Source organism: Monodon monoceros, unplaced genomic scaffold (genome assembly GCF_005190385.1).
Source record: "Monodon monoceros isolate NGI ecotype Baffin Bay Population unplaced genomic scaffold, NGI_Narwhal_1 Super_Scaffold_21, whole genome shotgun sequence".
Lineage (NCBI taxonomy): Eukaryota > Metazoa > Chordata > Mammalia > Artiodactyla > Monodontidae > Monodon > Monodon monoceros.
This window is the reverse complement of record NW_021703778.1, coordinates 171,616,158-171,632,483: the sequence shown is the minus strand read 5'-3', so window position 1 is coordinate 171,632,483 and position 16,326 is coordinate 171,616,158. Positions and strand designations below refer to the sequence as shown.

Sequence of the window (16,326 nt, the reverse complement as noted above, 5' to 3'; positions counted from 1 at the left end):
GGGGGGGAATACACACACACATTTACAAATAGGTCCTAAAATCAAACTGCCACCAGCCAGTCTCTCTTCCCCGGGCAGGCGCCCTCTGGGAAGCACACTTCTTTTATTAACTGGTTTTGGGAGATCTCAAGACGGGAGGGGAGTCGGGGCCAGGCAGGAGTCCAGGGGCGGGCAGGACGAGGAAAGGGCATGCGGGACAACCCTCCGCAGGGGAGAAACGGGTCCGAGGACGTCCCAAGCCCAGGCGCTCGCAGGACACTAACTCTCCGGCGCGGCCGCCCCTGCCCGGCCCCGGCGCGGCTCGTGCCGACCCGGGGATGCCGGAGCCCCCGGGCCAGGTGGCCAGGTGTGGCTGCGCGCCGCCGCCTCCAATCCGACCCGCCGCGGCGACCGGGGCCTCCCCGGGGGCAGGCACGCCAGCAGGACACCCTTGCGCGGGTGTCTCCCCGCGGACAGGAGGACCCACACAGGCAAAAAGAAAGTTGTCCGACGCCGTCCGCCCCCTCGGGTCGCCGGCCGGCCGGGCTGGGGCGCTACTCACCGGGGTCGAAGTCGGGCACCACCGCCTGGTACTGGGGTCCGACCCGCATGCCGCCGCCACCTGCGGGGAAGCAGAGAGGTCAGCGGGCGGGCGGGCGGGCGAGCGGGCGGGGGCGGCGCGGGCGGCTGCCACTTACCGTGTTCCTCGTCGCTGGACGAGCCCGAGCTGCCTTCCTCCCAGGAGTTGCTGCTGCTGTTGCCATTGGGCGCCGCCGCCGCCAAACTTTTATTCTGCCCATTATTGGGGGCGGCGGCGGCCGAGGCGGAGGCGGCGGTGGCCGAGGAGGCGGCGGCGGCCGAGGAGGCGGCGGCGGCGACCGAGGCGGCCGAGGCGGCGGCGGCCGAGGCGGCCGCGTTGGCCGCGTTGTTCCTCCCTCTCCGCTTCCCTGAGACCTCGGGGCCCTTCTCCACCATGGCCGGCATCGGCGGGGGCCCGGACCGGGCGAAAGTGGCGGGGACCCGCGGCTCCTGAGGAGGGGGCGCCGGGCCGGGGGAGGGAATGAGAGCGGGCGCGGAGGCGGGCGGGCGCGGCCGGAGCTCGCGGGCGCGAGTTGGGGCTGGGGCGGCCCTAGCGGGCGGAGAGCGGAGCCGCTTCAAGCCCCCAGCGCCGAGCCGAGCGCAACTTTCGCTCTCATCGCCGCCCGCACTTCACTGGCACTAACTACTCCAGGAGCAGCGAGCGGGAGGGGAGGGGGGCGGGGCCTGGGCGAGCGGGGGAAGCCGCGCGCAGCCCAACCCGGCGCGGGGTGGCTCCGCCCCCGGCGTGCTCCCATTGGCTCTTGTGGGATTTGGACGGCGAGCGACAGCCAGATTGGCTCCGCGTACCAGTCTGTCCAAGGGGCCGGGGCGGGAGAGCGGGGAGGGGGAGGCTCCGGGCTTCCGTTGGTCAGGTTCGGTTGACGCGTATCGCCCGCTGTACGTGGTTTGAGGTTTGCAATCTCTCTACGCCCCATGATCCATCTCTCTAGGCAATAGCGAGGAGTTAGCTGTCCTCCCCGCCCCCTCCTTCTGCCGGTCCCCCCCTTCACCTGCGCGCGCCCCCCGCGGCCTCTGCCCCCACGTTCCCCGAAGGGCTCCACTGAGGATCCCATCGGTTTCCAAAAGTAAAATATACGCGACACGAGAACAAATTGAATGCAAGGTTGGGACTACTTTCCCCCTCGCGCGGAGGATTACATCTCACAGTTTGAATGGGTTCTATACAAAGAGGGGAAACTAATTGGAAGAAACTAATTGCGCCCCCACCTTTCCCAAGGGATTTGGGGGTTACTCAGCGCCGGGGGAACCCTGGTGCAGGGGACAGGCTTCCCAGGTGACAGTCACCCCCGGAGTAGAAGAAAGCCGTGTAGGAGCTCAGGGGGTTTAGTGGAGCTTTCTGCTAATTTGGTGGGGGGAGGTTGGAAGTCGCCGCGATTGCCCGAGTTTCGGGGCGCGCCGCGCCTGCGAGGCCGGAGGAGAGGGTCCTCTGCCCCTGCCCGGTAGCAGAGTCGGGGCGCGGGGTCCCTGCCGTCCCGGATGGCCGTTTGGAGAGCTGTGAAGGAGCCGAATTGTCACAGGGGGAGGGGAACACTTAAAAATGGGGTGGGGGACTTACAGAAATGGGCTGGGGTCCGGGAAGGGTAAAGAGGAAGAAGCTATTTTCATCCCAAGCCTTTGGTAGGGGAGGAGGGCCAACTTCCTCCGAGCCAAGAGCTACTTTTCCGGATCTGCTGCCTGCCCTGCCTCCCCCACTCCACCCCTTGCCCCAGAGAGTGACCACCGGCCGACGCGGGGCTGCTTTTATAGCTGGGGGTGGGGGTGGGAGATGGGAGAGTGTGTGACTCCCCTGGAAGTCTGTATCTGCTCCACCCCCACCGATCCCCCCAAACAACACGCTCTTCGTACATAATCAGGAATAATCAGGAGGCGAGAAAAGGTCTATAAATGAAAAAAATATATATGTATTTTTTTAATGCAGCGGATGGCTATTTTTCTTTTAAGTTACTTCAAACCTGAGCTTAATATGGGGACAGTTTACACCAGCTCTGGTTATAAATAGCTACAGGGAGAAATCTGAAGTTTTATGGTTTTAAAGCCTGAATAAATAAGCAGGATGTTCTCCACGTTTTTTGCAGCATGAGCCATCATTATTACTTCAGTGAAGTGACCATGTTCAATTCTGCCTGAATGAACTGTAAGAAAAAGCGCTGGGAGCCCTCCCCATGGAGGAGAACTGCCCCCGCCAAGTTCAGGGTCGCAGCTCCTGGATTCCCCCTTAAAAGGACACTCATCTCCTAGGAGAGCCCAAGTAGCACAGGTGTGTGCCTCGGGATACTCCCCAACAGCTGGCCTGGGTAGGATGCAGACAGCAAAGCCAAGGGTTAGGAACCAGAGGTGGCATTCCCCGGGCTGAACCACCTGGCCGAGGGCTGTGACTCATCTAGAGGTGAGCACTGTGTGAGGAATGAGGTTAAGAGCCCTCTGCCCTGCTCACTTAGTTTCTATGAAGTTATACCACAAGACTCTGGATAGATTAGCCTACAAGGGCACAAAGGTGATATTGAATCATTTATTAGAGCAGCAGGAATGGCACAGCACATGGGGTCACCAGCACCACCTACCAAACCCCAAGGTTGGAGCTACTTCCTGGCTGGGTTATAACAATGGGTGCATCACTGGACCTTCCAGCCATTCAATTTTTCAACAAATATTAACACCTAACATGTACCAGGCCCCGTTCTATTTTGATGCCAAAGCCACACAGATACTGGCCTTGACCCTGTCAGCTTCCTTGTCTGTAAAACACAGATAATAGTAACTACCTCCTGGCCTGGTGGAGTTTTTACAGATTCCATCTCTCCAGCCCCTCTTCTTCCACCATAGGGAACCCCTCAACCTGAAGGAAACCCCCTTTCCTGCCCCTGCCTATTGTTTGGGGTGGGGGAAGGTAGCCCACACAACCCTTCTGATTGGGAATTTGTGACCTCAGAACTTCAAACTGGCACTCCATCGAGTCAGCAGCCCCACCATGTTTTTCGGTGACACCCTCTCCCACCCTGAGTGTGAGAGTTCACACCTTCTCTCCTCTCCTCACACTTCCCACAGCCCCTTCTGCCCTCACTCCCAGCCAGTGACCTCACCTCATTCTTCAGTGGGAAAAACTGAATCCATCAGATGGGCCCTCATCTTCCAGTCCCCAAGCTGACACATCTGCCTGCCTGGCACCCCCCTCCCCCTCCATCTCCCCCACCCCAATCTTGATCTCAGGCACCCGTCTCCGGCTGCCCGCCCCTTGCTACTCTCCTGTACCATCAGCCTCTCTCTCTCTTTCCCCTTGGCTAGCATTTTCCCAAAAAAAGGGGGAAAATCTCTCCGTTGCTCCCAAGCCCCTTTCCGCCTCCTCCCCATTTCTCTACTCCCACGACAGAAGACAGAAAACTCCAAAGACGTGTCCATACCTGCCTTCCCCACTCCTTCCCTTCCCAGTCTCTCCTCACCCCACCCCAGCAGGGCTGTGTGCCTACTCCTACCTATTGCTAAGGTCACCCACAAGCTCCCGGCTGCCCGATCCAGCGGTCACTTCCTGGAACACTGCCCTTCTCAGCAGCACCTGAGTCCGCCACTCCTCCCTCTGGAAATTCCCTCTCTTGTCTGGACCTTGGTTCCCCTCCTACTTCACAGACCGCTCCCCCTCAGTCAGTCCCCTGTGCAGCTTCCACCCTCTCCTTCCAACCTGTAGTCATTGGGGTTCCTCCTGGGCCCCCTTCTCTGTGCCTGACGCATAGTAGGCACTCATTAACCGCAGACTGAGAAATAAAGGGAACACAGGCTGCTGTGGGTGCACAGAGCAGGAGCCAGTCCTGGGGGGGGGAAGGTTCCTGGCACAGGTGAGGTCTGACCAAGACAACATGAAATATACCCTATAAGGGGGACCCTTGGTTTTGTCAGCCCAGCGTCTCCCAAGTGTCTGCCCATCCACAGCACCCTCCTCCCGGTGGTTGGCTTGGGGCTTCCCCATCTCTAACTGGCACGTGACCCAGGCCTGGCCAATCAGAGCACCCCAGACCTCTGGCTACAGTGATTGGCTCCGCAAGGGCACATGCCCTAGCCAGGCCAATCAAGGGTCTTTCTGGAACTTTTCCTGGAACTCTCAGGAAGGAAGGGACCTCTCTCTCTCTCTCTCTCTCTCTCTGAAATCAGGACCTAGAGATCTAAAGCCTAGAACCTCCAAAGCAGGGCCAGGGATAGGGCAGGCAGGACAGGCCCCACTGGGGCTGGAAGCTGGAGGAGACGTTTGTGCCCTGGGGTCTCGCTTGCCCACCCCAGTCCAGGGCCTGTTCCAGGGAGCCCTTCTTACCCCACCAGTCTGTGGAAAAAGGCCGGTTGAGTCCTGATAGGATCTTTTGACCTCTCCCCACTGTCCAAACCGCATAAGCCAGGCCTGAAATCCTGGCTTTTTAAATAGAGTGATTGGACTTTCTGTTACAACTCAAAGAATCCTGGATGTTACGAATAATTAGGCATTAATCCTGTGCAGAACGCGAGAAAGGAGACGCTGGCAGAGAAATAGCACCTTCCTGCCCCCGTGAAAGGCTTAAAGGTAATAGCTAGTATCTCCAGGGTGTAACTGTGCCTGGCTGTGCTCTCTGTGTAGAAATCATCAGTGCTTTTAATCCGCCCAGTCCCCCCACTGGGTGCACACGGTTATGACCGGCCCGTCCGTGCCTTGTAGGTAGGGAAACGGAGGCACCTCGAGGTGAAGTTTCCGCCTGAACCGTGCGACCCCACTCGCTGGCAGGCCTCAGCCACATAGCCGTGCGGCTGCGGGCCTCACCAGAGACCTAAGAATGTTGGGAGGACCAGGGAGGAGGATGTGGGCAGAATGCCTTGTCTGATTCTACACATAGTGTTTATAATTCTTATTGCTGCTTTTTTTTTGTTTTAGTAGTATTGTTAGATGGCTTGTTAGAAAATTCTGCCAGGCAAGGAGTAGCTTCCCCAAAGCTGGACCAGGCAGAAGGCAGGGTGTGGGCTGGCAGGGAAACAGCCAGAAGCCAGTCCTGGGAGGGTTCGTTTCCCCCGCAAGGCTCTTCAGAAACTGAGACGGGGCAGGAATTTTAGCCATCCTAGGAGTTCTTTTTCTTTTTTTTTTTTTTTTTTGGCTGCATTGGGTCTTCATTGTGGTGTGCGGGCTTCTCATCACGGTGGCTTCTCTTGTCGTGGAGCTTGGGCTCTAGGTGCGTGGGCTTCAGTAGTTGTGGCTCACAGACTTAGTTGCTCTGCAGCATGTGGGATCTTCCCGGACCAGAGCTCACATCTGTGTCCCCTGCACTGGTGAGTGTATTCTTAACCACTGTGCCACCAGGGAAGTCCCATCCTAGGAGTTCTTAACCTGCAGTCTGTGGATAGATTTCAGGGGTACCATGAACCTGGGAGGGTAGTTACAGGTTTATTTAAATGAAACTTTAACTGAAATCTAGTATTTTCTTCAATTATGAATGTAGGCGGTACTAGCAATGGCTGGGACTATGGAACCCCTAGAAATCATGATACTGTCTAATCACATTACATGTTGGAGAGATCTCAGAACAGTATGTACAGTCATCTCCAAAATTACAGAAGATATTAGACCTGCTGCCAGATCTTGTTACTAATGTGTTAATAACCAAAGAAAAAAACTCAAAATGGATTGTATACCTAACTGTAAGAGCTAAAACTATAAAACTCTTAGGAGAAAACACAGGAGTAAATCTTCACTTCGCAAGGAGTGACCTCGAGTAGGCAAAGCCTTCTTAAATACAATTCCAAGAGTATAAGGAACAAAAGGAAAAAAGTAGATAAATTGGACTTCATCAAAATTTTAATTTGGGTTTTTTTTTTTTTTTGCAAATGATACCATCAATAAAGTTAAAAACAGTCCACACAGTGGGAGACAATATTTGCAAAACATGCCTGGTAAAGGACTTTATCTAGAACATGTAAAGAATTCTCACAACTCAATAATAAAAGATGAATAAAATGGGTAAAGTATCTGAATAAACATTTCTCCAAAGAAAGTATACAAATTGCTAATAAGCACATGAAAAGCTGTCCAACATTAGCCACCAGGGAAATGAAAATCAAAACTGCAGTGAGATACCACTAGGTATCCTAGCCCACTATGATAGCTATAATAGAAAAGAGTGGTAATAACAAGTATTGGGGAGCATGTGGAAACGTAGAAACCTTCATACACTGCTGGTGTGAAATGATGCAGCTGCTTTGAAAAACAGTCTGGCAGTTCCTCAAAAAGTTAAAAATATAGTAACCATATGACCCAGCAATCCAACTTTTAGCTATGTAACCAAAAGAATGAAAACATAGGCCCACACAAAAACCTGTGCACAAATGCTCATACTAGTGTTATGCACAATAGCCAAAAAGTGGAAAAAACTTAATGTCCATCAACTGAAGAATGGATAAACAAAATGTGGTCTATCCATAAGATGGAATATTTTTTTAACTTCATTTTTTAATTAATTTATTTTTTTGGCCGTGTCGCGGCTTGCAGGATCTTAGGTCCCCAACCGGGGATCAAGCCTGTGACCCCTGCGGTTAGAAGCACAGAGTCCTAACCACTGGACGGCCAGGGAGTTCCCTCATAAGATGGAATATTATTCAACCATAAAAAGGAAAAGGATACTGACATGTGCTACAACATGGATGAGCCTTGAAAACATTATGTTAAATGAAGGAAGCCAGTCACAAAAGAGCACGTACTATATGATTCCACTTACATAAAATGTCCAGAGTTGGCAAATGAATAGAGACAGAAAGAAAATTTTTGGCAGCCAGGGGCTGGGAGAGGAGGGCACTAGGCAGTGACTGCTGATGGGAACGGGGTTTCTTTTAGATGTGAGGAAATGTTCTAAAATTGATGGTAGTGCTGGTTGTACAACACTGTGAATATACTAGAAACCATTGAATTACACACTTTAACTGGGTACATTGTATGGTATATGAATCCTGTTTCAATAAAACTGTTTTCAATAAAGCCTCCCTGCTGGGCCTGGAGATCTCGGGTCCGGCTCTCGGCCTCCTCGGGTGCTGTGGATGAAGTTCTGACTTTGCCCGGATGCCAGGGCCAGCAATGGTGACTACAGGAAGGCCACCTGAGGCTCCTGTCTCACAGGTCCCTGCTCGGTCAGGTCCCCGTTGTGCATTATGGCAGCCCCAAGTCAAGTCTTGCCGCCTCGACCTCCACGTTACAATGAGAGTCAGAGGCCAAGCCACAGCCTGTCTTCAGGGTGGGACTTGGGAGTGGAAGTATCAGGCCCAGGCTCTTCCTGCCCAGTTCCCCCCGCTCTTTCTTTAAGTACCTTCAGGAATGTTTCACTCTTTATCTCTTTATTCCCTCCCCAAGAGAATTTGGGAGATGGCCACAGGCCTGGGATAAGCGTGGGGCCTCCGAGGGTGACCCCCTCAAGGGGCTACAGGCTTGTGAGAGGACCAGCTGAGACAGACCTTAGCCCCAGGCCTACAGGTGGCTGAGGGAGGTCTCCTCACTAGAACCCAGTGGCCCTTCAGCCCTAGGTCTGTCTCAAGTTTCCACACTTTGGGGACCCCTCCCTTCCTGGGGTTGCCCCTAGCATGCTGCTCCCACCAGGCCACGTGGCCCACTCCTTCATGTCTCAGCTCACAGGTCACCTCCTCCAGGGGGCCCTTCTGGCTTCCCTGACTACCTGAGGCCCCTGTCCCAGCCCAGGTCCCTGAGATCCTCCTTCCTGGGACCGATCACAATTATAATGGTCTATGTGTGGCACTACCTTTCTCTCCCTCTGGAAAGTAAGCTCCATGAGGCTACTCTGTGGTCTGTGAGCCTCACGCACAGCAGGGCTCATTAAATCACCACTGCTGACTGTTGTGGGGTCAGGCTGGGACATTTAAACGAGACTTGAGTCAGAGCGTAAACATCGCTGGGCAGTAAATGCTGAGCATAGCACTGGCTTCCCAGGTAGCCCCGTGGCTGGCAGATGCCGGCTCTCAGGCTGCCGCCTGGCTGCACTCAGACATTCAGACCCTCAGAGAGAGGACTGCCCCTTCTCGCATCTAGAACCTGCCTTCCAGCGTGTGGTTTCCTGTCCGAGGACCCACCCCTTATCTACAGGAGCGACAGTGGGAGTAGGACCCCCTCCTCCCCTCACCCCACAGGATGCTATCTCTGAAACAGGCAAACCTGCTAAAGCCCCCCTGAGACAAACAGACACACAGACAGGGGAGACAGATGGCCCTGGGAGTTGGCGTGGGAGCGCTTAGTCCTGGAGCCAGGTCACGCCACAGGAGCTGCAGGGGGCCTTCTCCTGGGCAGGGTGGGGGGTACCTGGGCAGTTCCTCCTCCCCTCCCTGCTTGAATGTCGGACAGCCTCCCTTCGCCCCAGAACAGCCAAGGACATCCTTGAAACGTGGACTGGATCCTGCCCTTCCCGGCTCACAACCCCCAGGGCTTCCTGCTGAGGATAAAATTCAAAGCCCCCTGAGGGAGATCCAGGCCCCCAACGCGTCTCCCTCCCCGCCTTCCACTCCCGGCCTCTCCCTCACCTCCTCGGGGACTTTGCACAGGCTGTTCCTGGCCTGGAGCACCTCTCCCCTCCTGACTCGGCCATCACCTGCTCGGAGAGTCTTCCCACCTCCAGCGCCCCCCGGCCTCCCCCTGCAGCGCCCTCTCCGCCTCCCCCTGCAGCGCCCCCCGGCCTCCCCCTGCAGCGCCCTCTCCACCTCCCCCTGCAGTGCCCTCTCCGCCTCCCCCTGCAGCGCCCTCTCCGCCTTCTCTCAATGACAGTTGTGGCTCTTTGTTCTTGTTGGCTGTTGCTCACTCAATAGACACCACCTTGGCACCGGGACATGTCTGTTTGCCCTGCTCACAGCGCACTCCAGCCCTGGCTGGTGCCTGGCCTAGAGGAAAATACACCTCAGGGTCCCCCTCGTGGTGCGCACGTGGGGTCGGGGGGTGCCGGGGGTGATGGGGGCGAAGGGAGGGCCCGGTGAAGGCCACCTGGCCGCTTGCGAGAAGGACTGCCGTGGCCCAAGGGCAGGGCTCAGCCAAAGCCCCTCCTCGGTCCTCCCACCATCTCACCAGCCTTCCTCGCTCCAGCCTGAGCATGTCTTTTTTTAAAAAATTTTTTTTATTATTATTTTTTTTCCAGCCTTGCCACGTGGCTTGTGGGATCTTAGTTCTCCAACCAGGGATGGAACCCGGGCTCTCAGCAATGAGAGCGCAGAGTCCCAACCACTTGACCGCCAGGGAATTCCCCCGAACATCTGTCTTGCCGGCGTCTGTCCCCTCACTGGCCTAGAACACGTGGGCCTCGGTAAAGGTGAGGGGTTCTGATGAGTGGCCCAAGAGGAGGGCATCCTTTTAGGTGGGGGCACAACACGGATAACATCGGGACCCTTTTAGCAAATGCCCGACATTTGCGGAGCCAGTGGAGGAATCAGGCAGACCTGGGCCAACCCTGCTCCGCCTCCCGGGCGTGGCCTCCGCAAACTCAGCCTCCGTGCCCCTGCTTCTGCTCTGAGGAGCGCTGAAGCCTGTCCCCAAGGGCTGCTTGAAAAATCTCAGAAATCCTTAGAAGGAACGGAAAGATGGTGGGTGGGGCCCATTTGTTCACCTTCGCTCCTGCCCCAGACCCCACCAAAACGAAAACGAAGGGACAAAAACAACAGCAAAATCTTGGAAGCTGAAAATCAGATGGGAGGGTGGTCACCGACTTCACCCACCAGATAGAGCTGGTACCAAATCCAGCTGTGGGGAAATCCGAGGAGTCACCCCGGACTATGCAAACCCCCAAAGCCTTCCCGTCCACACTGTGGGCACCAGGCCCGCCCCCTCTGCCCAGTGGGAAGTGGGCTCACTACTTCCTGGTGTATTTAAGGGTCCTCCTGGCAACCCGATGATGTAGGGTGGGAGACTGTGCAACTCAAGTTTGCAGAGCTGGCCAAGGATGGAGGGACCCAGCCAAAGAAAGGGAGGAACTGTGTATGGACCCAGCCACAAAGTGGATGAGCCTGAAAACAACATGCTAAGTGAAAGAAACCGGCCCCCAAAGGTCACACGGTGTCTGATTCCATTTCTATGAAATACAGAATAGTCCATCGAGACAACAGATTTGGGTTGTCAGGTGCTGGGGGAGGAGGGAACAGGAGTGGCTGTTTATGGGGACGGGGTTTTCTGTCGGTTCTGCAACAGATACTAGAGATGGTTGCACAACACTGGTGAATGTACTTAACAACCACTCAGCTATACAAGCCAAAATGGCAAAAGTGATACATTTTATGTTATGTGTATTTTCACACACACACACAGGAGAACTGAGGGACCAAAGTTGGAGCCCAGGACTTCCCTGGCGGTCCAGTGGTTAAGACTCCGCACTCCCAAGGCAGGAGGCACGGGTTTGATCCCTGGTCGGGGAACTAAGATCCCACATGCCGTGGAGCAACTAAGCCCGTGAGCCACAACTACTGAGCCTGCGCTTCAGAGCCCGTGAGCCACAATTACTGAAGGCCGTGAGCCACAGCTACTGAGCCCATGCACCACAACTACTGAGCCACATGCCTAGAGCCCATGCTCTACAACAAGATAAACCACTGCAATAAGAAGCCCACGCACCACAACAAAGAGTAGCTCCCGCTCACTGCAACTAGAGAAAGCCCGCATGCAGCAACGAAGACCCAACACAGCCAAAAATAAATAAATAATATAAATTTTTTTTTTAAATAATATAAATTTTTAAAAAATTCTTTAAAAAAATTTTTTTAAAAACAGAAACCAGATCACGTCATTCCCCTGCTTTAAACCCTCCATTGGCTCCCATCTTACTCGGAAAGGAAACAAAGGCTTTCCAGTGGTTCCTAAGGCCCTACCCAAGCAGGCCCCCAGTGACCTCCTGGACCCTGTTTTCTCATCTGGCCTCCTCTGTGTCACCAGCTGGCTCTAGCCCCAGTACCCTTCCTGTTGATCCTCGAACAAATCAAGCACACCCAGACCTCAGGCCCTTTGCACCTGCTGTTCTCTGTGCCAGAAATGCTCTTCACCTAAAGACCCCCTCAGCTCACTCCTCACCTCCTTCAGATCTGACCACTCTTTTGAAACAGGCCACCCTCCACCCAACACACTTCTTCGTTTGCACATGTCACCAGCTCGCATATTTTACGGATTTGTACTGTCTGTCTCCCCCTTAGGATGGCAACCTCTTGAGGACAAGGATTTCTGTGTGCTTTGTTCACTCTTGTTTCTCCAGAACCTAGAGCAGTGCATGGCACACGGTGGGCTTCCATAAATATCTGATAAGTGAATGAACCGTTTTAGGGTGAGGACACAGGGCCCAGAGGGGCAGAGTGATGCAGCTGTGACCGGCAGCTCCAGGGTTTCCTCCAGGCCTCTCTCCGGAGCTCCCCGATCCTTCCAGCTCTCGGTGCTTGTTATTTTTGTTAGTATCCACTCGTGCTCAAGACGCAGTGTTCTCACAGCATCTTCTTGCTGAGAAGGCAAATGTTCAAAAATACTTTGACAATGACATTCTCCACTTCCCCAAGGCTGTGTGAGATGCCAGAAATGATGGGACTAATTAGCGGCACCGACTCCCCACACATCCTGGCATCTGTGTCTCCCGGGGAGAGGGCACGGGAGCCAAGACTCTCTGGACACTGCACATGGACCAGGGCAGAGGGCAGTGAGGTCTTGAACCTGGGCTAGGACTGGCTCCACCTCTGGCAGACCGAGGGCCCCTGAGCCCATCCTGGGCCTCTCTGGCCTCAGTTTCCCCACCTGTAAAACGAGAGGGCTTTTGCCTCAGGTTCAGGTCCAGATGCTACCTGCTGCAGGAAGCTGCGCTGCCCCCATCCTAGAGCGCAGGGCCCACGTGCCACATGCCAGCGCCAGTGAGGTCTGAGCGGTTCTTTCTGAACAACCTCAGAGACCTGAGCCCCTCTCACTCAAGCCCACTGTCAGCCTGTTTCACTCTTTGGCAATGCCACACGGCTTGCAGGATCTTAGTTCCTTGACCAGGGATTGAACCCGGGCCCCAGCAGTGAAAGTGCTGAGTCCTAACCACTGGACTGCCAGGGAATTCCCATCAGCCTCCTTCCCTCTTCAGGCTAGCTCCACACATCTTGAGTGTTCCGCCATGCTGGCTGCTAGGGACACAGCAACAGGTTCCCACATCAAGGTCAGCTCTATCCTGGTCCCAGTCCCCTTGAGACCAGGCTTTACTTGACCCTTGCAGCAACCCCAGGAGGCCTCCAGCACAGGGCTTATTGCTCCCATTTGACAGATGTGCAAAATGAGGCCCTGAGAGAGCAAGTGACTTGTTCCAGACCCCACAGGAAGCTGGGTGGGTAGAACCACAACTGGAACATGGGCCTTCTGACTGCTGGTTCAGGACTCTCATCTGGACACCTCTGAGAAGTGTCAAAAGGGAGCCTCAAAAGCTGGGAAGGGCTCCCTATTCTCAATCACAGACAGATGGACCCAAGCTCAGCTCACAGACTCCACCAGGATCCGGGGCCGCGGAGAATGGCCAGAGGGGCTGGAACTGGCCAGGACCAAGGTGGGAGCTAGGTCACCCCAAACATCAATTTCATCAAGCCACTCCTCTGCTAAAGAACCTTCCATGGCTCCCACTGCTGAGCCGCACCAAGCCTACCTCCCTAGCATCACCCTAAAGCCCCACATGGGTCCATTGACGCCCCCCACCCAGCTGCAGCAGACTGGTCTTCAGGTTCCTCCAGGTCCCAAACTCACCCCCACCTCGGCACCTTTGCTTGGGCAGGGATCCCCACGTGGAGCTCCCCCACCAACCTGGCCCCATTTCCTTCCCTCCTCAGCAGCCCTTACTCCATGCCAGCTCTCCCTCCCGTGGTCCTGGAGATCAGAATTCAGGAGGACAAGGTCCCCACCCTCCAGAAGCTCAGGGCCTAGTTGGGGAAGCAAATATGTCTGTGAAAAATCAGAATACAACGAGGCGGTGGCATCTTGGGAGTGAAGGAGCCAACAGGGATGGCAGCTCCTGATTCTACCGGGGGCCAAGAGAGGCCGCAGGGCTCCCAAACCAAGAATAGCTGGAAGGACACTCCCAGCAGGAGGAACAGCCTGTGCAAAGGCCCCCTGGAGTGAAAGAATATGATTTTTTCCTGGAAAACAACCCACCATTTCCCAAGCCCAGGTTCTGCATGGAGATGTGATGGCAGACGAGGCCTGGGAACGTGAGGGAGCTTGAATGCCAGGCGAAGGTGTCGGGCTTTATCCTCTAGGATAAGAGTGAGCAAACTACCACCTAAGGGCCACATCTAGCTCACCACTGGTTTTTGTACAGCCCGTGAGCTGAGAATGCTTTTACTTTTTTAAATGGTTGAAAAAAATCAAAAGAAAAAGACTAGGGCTTCCCTGGTGGCGCAGTGGTTGAGAGTCCGCCTGCCGATGCAGGGGACACGGGTTCGTGCCCCGGTCCGGGAAGATCCCACATGCCGCGCGCGGAGCGGCTGGGCCTGTGAGCCATGGCCGCTAGGCCTGCGCGTCCGAAGCCTGTGCTCCTAACTGTAGAGGCCACAACAGTGAGAGGCCCGCGTACAGCAAAAAACAAACAAACAAACAAACAAAAAAAAGTAAAAGACTATACTGTGTGTGACACAGAAAGTTATATGAAATTCAAGGTTCAGTGTCTATAAATAACATTTTATTGGAAGACAGCCACACCCACTTGTTTACATAATACCTGTGGTTGCTTTTCACTTCAACAGTGGCGTTGAGTAGTTGGTTCACAGGGCGTGCCAAGCCTAAACTATTTTCTATCTGATGCTTTCCAAAAAGTCTGCCCACCTCTGCTCTAGGAAGTGGCAGTGGTTCCCAAAGGGGATTCCAGGGAACACTCATCCCATGAGATTCTCTGGGAGAATAGGGTTCCCCAGGCGAGTAAATCTGGCCTACTCTGCCTGCTGCATCCCACTCCCTCCAGAGAGGGACAGTGAGCAATAGTACAGTAAAGGCACTGAGAAGTCCTGCAGGAAAGAACCTTATTTAACTGCGATGAGTCATTAGAGCTGTTCACAGAGATTTGAATCCTCTCCTTCCACGCCCATGGGAAGACTGCATATCTCCTTGGAGATAGGGTTGGCTGGGTGGCTCACTTTGCCACTGAGATGCAAGTGGAAGTGACATGCATCCTCTCTGAGTGGAGGCTGTATGAGTCCGTGGGTGACTTAACACTTCCTCCTCCTCTTGCCCCTGGCGATCAGTGTAGCTCCATCAGCCTGGGCCCTGGAGTGAGAAGACTTGGAACAGAGACCCTGCCAGCCCATGATGGACATGAAACAAGAGGACGAAAATGTCCTTTGCTGTGTTGTGCCACTAACAAATGGACAGGGGTGGAGGGGCATATGGGAAAGCTCTACCTTCCACTCAGCTGGGTTGTGAACCTAAACAATGAAGTCTAATTTAAAACAAATGGGCAGAGCATGTGATCCAGCAATCCCACTACGGGGCATATACCCTGAGAAAACCATAATTCAAAAAGAGTCATATACCACAATGTTCATTGCAGCTTTATTTAAAATAGCCAGGACATGGAAGCAACCTAAATGTTCATCAACAGATGAATGGGTAAAGAAGATGTGGTACATATATTCAATGGAATATTACTCAGCCATAAAACCGAATGAAATAATGCCACTTGCAGCAACATGGATGGACCTAGAGGTTACCCTACTAAGTGAAGTAAGCCAGACAGAGAAAGACAAATACCATATGATATCACTTATATGTGGAATCTAAAATATGATACAAATGAACTTATTCACAAAACAGACTCACAGACATAGAAAACAAACGTATAGTTACCAAAGAGGAAAGTGGGGCGGGGGGGAGGGATAAATTAGGAGTTTGGGATTAGCGGATACAAACTACTGTATATAAAATAAACACTCTTTTACCAAGGACCTGCCAACCTGAGCCACGTTTGCACCAAAACCGTGAAGAAGGCGGCCCGGGTCACCATTGAGAAGTACTACACTCATCTGGGCAACGACTTCCATACCAACAAGCACGTGTGCGAGGATATCATCTTTCTGTGTGTGTGTGTGTGTGTTACGCGGGCCTCTCACTGCTGTGGCCTCTCCCGTTGCAGAGCACAGGCTCCGGACGCGCAGGCTCAGCGGCCATGGCTCACGGGCCCAGCCGCTCCGCGGCATGTGGGATCTTCCCGGACCGGGGCACGAACCCGTGTCCCCTGCATCGGCAGGCGGACTCTCAACCACTGTGCCACGAGGGAAGCCCGAAGATATCATCTTTATTCCCAGGAAGACGCTCCGCAACAAGATAGCAGACTATGTCTGATGAAGTAGATTCAGAGGGGCCCAGTGAGAGGTATCTCCATCAAGCTTCAGGAGGAGAGAGAGAGAAGAGATAATTACGTGCCTGAGGTCTCAGCCCTGGATCAGGAGATCATTGAAGTAGATCCTGACACTAAGGAAGTGCTGAAGCTGTTAGACTTTGGCAATCTGTCCAACCCACAGGTCACTCAGCCTCCAGCTGGGGTGAATTTCAAAGCACTGTGTGGAGCCATTTGACTCTTCCTGCTGTGCTGTAATATCTTCAATAAACCTCAGACAACAACAAGAAAAAGATAAACAACAAGGTCCTTCTGTACAGCACAGGGAACTATATTTAATACCCTGTAATAAACCATAATGGAAAAGAATATGAAAAATAATATATATACATATATATCTGAATCACTTTGCTGTACACCACAAACTAACACAACATTGTAAATCAAC

The 16,326-nt window shown here is 54.0% G+C and overlaps 1 protein-coding gene across 3 annotated transcripts in view; it reads right to left on the bottom strand.

Moving 5' to 3' along the window:
• RCOR1 (REST corepressor 1) overlaps positions 1-1,181 on the bottom strand; it is a 126,022-nt gene extending 124,841 nt beyond the window's left edge. For all 3 annotated transcript variants that reach the window (XM_029237299.1, XM_029237298.1, XM_029237300.1), the window contains exons 1-2: positions 678-1,181; positions 542-601 (exon numbers count right to left, since the gene is read on the bottom strand). In XM_029237299.1, coding sequence (XP_029093132.1) covers positions 542-601; positions 678-963 — 346 coding nt within the window. In that variant the 5' untranslated portion in view covers positions 964-1,181. The remainder of the gene's footprint in view (positions 1-541; positions 602-677) is intronic.
• Positions 1,182-16,326: the final 15,145 nt, after the last annotated feature.